A 6,962-nucleotide genomic window follows, 5' to 3' on the forward strand; every position below is an offset into this window, starting at 1 on the left:
GAATAGCATGAGATTAGCTTTAAAACAGCAACTTTTTCTCTCAGGCTCATGGCAAAATGTGTAGAATAGCATGAGATTAGCTTTAAAACAGTAACATTTTCTCTCAGGCTCATGGCAAATGTGTAGAATAGCATAAGATTAGCTTCAAAACAGCAACATTTTCTCTCAGGCTCATGGCAAAATGTGTAGAATAGCATGAGATTAGCTATAAAACAGCAACCTTTTCTCTCAGGCTCATGGCAAAATGTGTAGAATAGCATGAGATTAGCTTTAAAACAGCAACTTTTTCTCTCAGGCTCATGGCAAAATGTGTAGAATAGCATGAGATTAGCTTTAAAACAGCAACATTTTCTCTCAGCCTCATGACAAAATTTGTAGAATAACATGAGATTAGCTTCAAAACAGCAACTTTTTTCTCAGGCTCATGGCAAAATGTGTAGAATAGCATGAGATTAGCTTTAAAACAGCAACTTTTTTCTCAGGCTCATGGCAAAATGTGTAGAATAGCATGAGATTAGCTTTAAAACAGCAACATTTTCTCTCAGCCTCATGACAAAATTTGTAGAATAACATGAGATTAGCTTTAAAACAGCAACTTTTTTCTCAGGCTCATGGCAAAATGTGTAGAATAGCATGAGATTAGCTTTAAAACAGCAACTTTTTTCTCTTTCCCCAATGGCAAAATGTGTAAAACGAATGGAAGTCAGCTGCTCCACCGAAAAAATTTATGTTCATATATATTAAAAAAAAATAGCTACGTGAATACAATATTAGGAACCCGAATACCTGCGGACATTGGTTAATAACGAGTTGTGAGGGTGATTTCCTGTGTAAATCCTCGCCTTTTCCTGTTGCTCTATTTTCAACTACAGTAGCTACAATGCTGTCTGCTGTCTTCTCTTGTCTGGTAGGGGAATCAGAGCTGTTTATCTGTCACACACACACACACACACACACACACATACACACACACACACACACACACGTGCACATTAAGTAAATGATCACTGCTTATCTATAATATACAGTTGACAAACAATCCACTAAAACATTCCCCTCATAGTGAATGGATGACTGGAAAACCCAACCCTCATTCCTGTGTCTGCACGTGTGTCTGCGTTAGTGCACCTATGTGTGTTGTGCATGTTTGCCTTGATGTTGGGGGGGTCCAATAACCAGCCTTGAGGATTGGGGGGGGGGTCCATTAACCAGCGTTGATGTTGGGGGGGTCCATTAACCAGCCTTGAGGATTGGGGGGGGGGGTCCATTAACCAGCCTTGAGGATTGGGGGGGGGGTCCATTAACCAGCGTTGATGTTGGGGGGGTCCATTAACCAGCCTTGAGGATTGGGGGGGGGGGTCCATTAACCAGCCTTGAGGATTGGGGGGGGTCCATTAACCAGCCTTGAGGATGGGGGTGTCCATTAACCAGCCTTGAGGATTGGGGTGTCCATTAACCAGCCTTGAGGATTGGGGTGTCCATTAACCAGCCTTGAGGATTGGGGGGGGGGGGGGTCCATTAACCAGCCTTGAGGATTGGGGGGGGGGGTCCATTAACCAGCCTTGAAGATTGGGGGGGGTCCATTAACCAGCCTTGAGGATGGGGGGGTCCATTAACCAGCCTTCAGGATGGGGGGATCCATTAACCAGCCTTGAGGATGGGGGGGTCCATTAATCAGCCTTGAGGAGGGGGGGGGGGGGTCCATTAACCAGCCTTGAGGATTGGGGGGGGTCCATTAACCAGCCTTGAGGATGGGGGGGTCCATTAACCAGCCTTCAGGATGGGGGGATCCATTAACCAGCCTTGAGGATGGGGGGGGGTCCATTAACCAGCCTTGAGGATGGGGGGGGGGGTCCATTAACCAGCCTTGAGGATGGGGGGGGGGGTCCATTAACCAGCCTTGAGGATGGGGGGGGGGGTCCATTAACCAGCCTTGATGTTGGGGGGGTCCATTAACCAGCCTTGAGGATGGGGGGGGTACATTAACAAGCCTTGAGGATGGGGGGGTCCATTAACCAGCCTTGAGGATGGGGGGGATCCATTAACCAGCCTTGATGTTGGGGGGGTCCATTAACCAGCCTTGAGGATGGGCGGGGGGGTCCATTAACCAGCCTTGAGGATGGGGGGGGGGGGGGGGTACATTAACCAGCCTAAAGGATGGGGGGGTCCATTAACCAGCCTTGAGGATTGGGGGGGTCCATTAACCATTCTTGAGGATGGGAGGGGGGTCCATTAACCAGCCTTGAGGATGGGGGGGTCCATTAACCAGCCTTGAGGATGGGGGGGTCCATTAACCAGCCTTGAGGATGGGGGGGTCCATTAACCAGTCTTGAGGATGGGAGGGGGTCCATTAACCAGCCTTGAGGATGGGGGGGTCCATTAACCAGCCTTGAGGATGGGGAGGTCCATTAACCAGCCTTTAGGATGGGGGGGTCCATTAATCAGCCTTGAGGAGGGGGGGGGGGGTCCATTAACCAGCCTTTGAGGATTGGTGTGGGGTCCATTAACCAGCCTTGAGGATGGGGGGGTCCATTAACCAGCCCTGATATTGGGGGGGTCCATTAACCAGCCTTTGAGGATTGGTGTGGTGTCCATTAACCCGCCTTGAGGATGTGGGGTCCATTAACCAACCCTGATGTTGGGGGGGTCCATTAACCAGCCTTGAGGACGGGGGGGTCCATTAACCAGCCTTGAGGATGGGGGGGTCCATTAACCAGTCTTGAGGATGGGAGGGGGTCCATTAACCAGCCTTGAGGATGGGGGGGGGGGTCCATTAACCAGCCTTGAGGATTGGGGGGGTCCATTAACCAGCCTTGAGGATTGGGGGGGTCCATTAACCAGTCTTGAGGATGGGAGGGGGTCCATTAACCAGCCTTGAGGATGGGGGGGGGGGGGTCCATTAACCAGCCTTGAGGATGGGGAGGTCCATTAACCAGCCTTGAGGATGGGGGGGTCCATTAATCAGCCTTGAGGAGGGGGGGGGGGGGGGGTCCATTAACCAGCCTTTGAGGATTGGTGTGGGGTCCATTAACCAGCCCTTGAGGATGGGGGGGTCCATTAACCAACCCTGATGTTGGGGGGGGTCCATTAACCAGCCTTTGAGGATTGGTGTGGGGTCCATTAACCCGCCTTGAGGATGGGGGGGTCCATTAACCAACCCTGATGTTGGGGGGGTCCATTAACCAGCCTTGAGGACGGGGGGAGCCCATTAACCAGCCTTGAGGATTGGGTGGTCCATTAACCAGCCTTGAGGATGGGGGGGGGGGGTCCATTAACCAGCCTTGAGGATGGGGGGGGGTCCATTAACCAGCCTTGAGGATGGGGAGGTCCATTAACCAGCCTTGAGGATGGGGGGGTCCATTAATCAGCCTTGAGGATGGGGGGGTCCATTAACCAGCCTTTGAGGATTGGTGTGGGGTCCATTAACCAGCCCTTGAGGATGGTGGGGTCCATTAACCAACCCTGATGTTGGGGGGGTCCATTAACCAGCCTTGAGGACGGGGGGAGTCCATTAACCAGCCTTGAGGACGGCGGGGGTCCATATTCAAATAAAAATACTTCCCTAACTGTTCCTACCTACTGTAGTCTCTATGTTCACACACAAAGACACCCAGGGAGTGGCTTGCTAGAATGATTGCTTTTTAGATGGTGGTCTGCCTTGCCTAAAGGGTGCAGTTCTCTCGCTCCCTCTCTCTCTGTCTCTGTCTCTCGCTCTCTCTCTGTCTCTCTTTCTCTCGCTCTCTCTCTGTCTCTCTGTCTCTCTCTCTCTCTGTCTCGCTCTCTCTCTCTGTCTCTCTGTCTCTGTCTCTCTGTCTCTCGACGCTCTCTCTCTCTCTCTGTCTTTGTCTCTCGCTCTCTCTCTGTGTCTCTGTCTCTGTCTCGCTCTCTCTCTCGGTGTCTCTCTGTCTCGCTCTCTCTCTCTCTCAATGCTCTCTCTCTCTCTCTCTCTCTCTCTCTCTCTCTCTCTCGGTGTCTCTGTCTCGCTCGCTCTCTCTCTCTTTCTCGCTCTCTCTCTCTCTCTCTCTCTCTCTCTCTCTCTCTCTCTCTCTCTCTCTCTCTCTGTCTCTGTCTCGCTCGCTCTCTCTCTCTCGCTTGCTCTCTCTCTCTCTCTCTCGCTCTCACACTCAGGGCATTTCCTGATGAACAAGTCTGAACACTCCCACTATATGTACCTCCCTCTACAGTACCTGCAGAACTATTTTAACAGTTTCATCTTAAAATAAACTATTCAAAACATTGATTGGTAGCAGCTATATAATATTTACTGTCCCCCAGTGTATTGATTGGTAGCAGCTATATAATATTGACTGTCCCCCAGTGTATTGATTGGTAGCAGCTACATAATATTTACTGTCCCCCAGTGTATTGATTGGTAGCAGCTATATAATATTTACTGTCCCCCAGTGTATTGATTGGTAGCAGCTATATAATATTTACTGTCCCCCAGTGTATTGATTGGTAGCAGCTATATAATATTTACTGTCCCTGGTGTTTAAATATTACAGTTACGTATTAGCTACTGGGAACTAAGTTTAGTCTTGTATCTTGAAAGAGGAGTCAAACTGAAAGCCTACAACACAAAGCCAAGTGGACAGGCTAACAGTTTGAGACATCCTGTTGATATCTGTCCTGACAAAATGTCTTGTTTGTGTTTTACAGAAAGGATTCACACGACCTGACTTTGCAGACGTGACAATCTAAAAAAGGGAACTCTCTCTCTTTCTGTCAAGTGGCTGGAAACGCATGTGAACACTTCAGTGATCAAGGACTGTCTGTAAAACTGAGAACAGCTCCTTGGGCTACTTCCTACTTACACACGTTAGACGGACTACACTACAGAGTTAGACGGACTACACTACAGAGTTAGATGGACTACACTATAGAGTTAGACGGACTACACTACAGAGTTAGACGGACTACACTACAGAGTTAGACGGACTACACTACAGAGTTAGACGGACTACACTACAGAGTTAGACGGACTACACTACAGAGTTAGATGGACTACACTATAGAGTTAGACGGACTACACTACAGAGTTAGACGGACTACACTACAGAGTTAGACGGACTACACTACAGAGTTAGATGGACTACACTATAGAGTTAGACGGACTACACTACAGAGTTAGACGGACTACACTACAGAGTTAGACGGACTACACTACAGAGTTAGACGGACTACACTATAGAGTTAGACGGACTACACTACAGAGTTAGACGGACTACACTACAGAGTTAGACGGACTACACTACAGAGTTAGATGGACTACACTACAGAGTTAGACGGACTACATTATAGAGTTAGATGGACTACACTACAGAGTTAGACGGACTACACTACAGAGTTAGACGGACTACACTACAGAGTTAGACGGACTACACTACAGAGTTAGACGGACTACACTACAGAGTTAGACGGACTACACTACAGAGTTAGACGGACTACACTACAGAGTTAGACGGACTACACTACAGAGTTAGACGGACTACACTACAGAGTTAGACGGACTACACTACAGAGTTAGACGGACTACACTACAGAGTTAGACGGACTACACTACAGAGTTAGACGGACTACACTACAGAGTTAGACGGACTACACTACAGAGTTAGACGGACTACACTACAGAGTTAGACGGACTACACTACAGAGTTAGACGGACTACACTACAGAGTTAGACGGACTACACTACAGAGTTAGACGGACTACACTACAGAGTTAGACGGACTACACTACAGAGTTAGACGGACTACACTACAGAGTTAGACGGACTACACTACAGAGTTAGACGGACTACACTACAGAGTTAGACGGACTACACTACAGAGTTAGACGGACTACACTACAGAGTTAGACGGACTACACTACAGAGTTAGACGGACTACACTACAGAGTTAGACGGACTACACTACAGAGTTAGACGGACTACACTACAGAGTTAGACGGACTCTAAAGAAAGTTACAATAAATATGGAACCCGTATAGGGACGACCTTGATGTTGTTCTATGATGAAAACGGCTCCTCGCCTTTCCCCCATGTTTTAATGCCGTATGTATTCAATGCTGTATGTTTGAATGTTTTATGTTGAAATGCTGTATGGACTTTATGGTGGTTTCAGGGACTCTTTTTTTTTCTCTCTCAATGCAACAAAACATACAGCCGTAACCAATAACGCTGTGTTGTCTCCACAACCCCTACTGGTCCCAGATCTGTTTGTGTTGTCTCCACAACCCCTACTGGTCCCAGATCTGTTTGTGTTGTCTCCACAACCCCTACTGGTCCCAGATCTGTTTGTGTTGTCTCCACAACCCCTACTGGTCCCAGATCTGTTTGTGTTGTCTCCACACCCCCTACTGGTCCCAGATCTGTTTGTGTTGTCTCCACAAACCCTACTGGTCCCAGATCTGTTTGTGTTGTCTCCACAAACCCCCTACTGGTCCCAGATCTGTTTGTGTTGTCTCCACAACCCCTACTGGTCCCAGATCTGTTTGTGTTGTCTCCACAAACCCCCTACTGGTCCCAGATCTGTTTGTGTTGTCTCCACAAACCCCCTACTGGTCCCAGATCTGTTTGTGTTGTCTCCACAACCCCCCTACTGGTCCCAGATCTGTTTGTGTTGTCTCCACAACCCCCCTACTGGTCCCAGATCTGTTTGTGTTGTCTCCACAAACCCTACTGGTCCCAGATCTGTTTGTGCTGTATAGCCAACTCCTATGGTCATTGTCACAAGACGGCACACAACTGATCTGGGACCAGGCCATCTACAGATAGCAGCTACTTTTATGGGATGGCTTGCTCTGTGGAATGAAACTATTCTCTTTTTATACCATCAATGGTGTTTTTACTAAGTGGTTGAATTATTCATGTTGTTCATTGTGTTTTTGTATTCGTTTTTTTGTGTTGTCTGGGGGTTTATTTCTCAGATAAAACCAGAGTATCACTGATAATTATAATGAGT

General features: G+C 48.1%; 1 protein-coding gene across 1 annotated transcript in view; it reads left to right on the forward strand.

Moving 5' to 3' along the window:
- LOC139584106 (plakophilin-3-like) overlaps positions 1-5,412 on the forward strand; it is a 41,097-nt gene extending 35,685 nt beyond the window's left edge. Inside the window, exon 17 of the mRNA XM_071415613.1 lies at positions 4,660-5,412. Coding sequence (XP_071271714.1) covers positions 4,660-4,701 — 42 coding nt within the window. The 3' untranslated portion in view covers positions 4,702-5,412. The remainder of the gene's footprint in view (positions 1-4,659) is intronic.
- Positions 5,413-6,962: the final 1,550 nt, after the last annotated feature.

Source organism: Salvelinus alpinus, chromosome 9 (assembly GCF_045679555.1).
Source record: "Salvelinus alpinus chromosome 9, SLU_Salpinus.1, whole genome shotgun sequence".
In the NCBI taxonomy this organism is placed as follows: domain Eukaryota; kingdom Metazoa; phylum Chordata; class Actinopteri; order Salmoniformes; family Salmonidae; genus Salvelinus; species Salvelinus alpinus.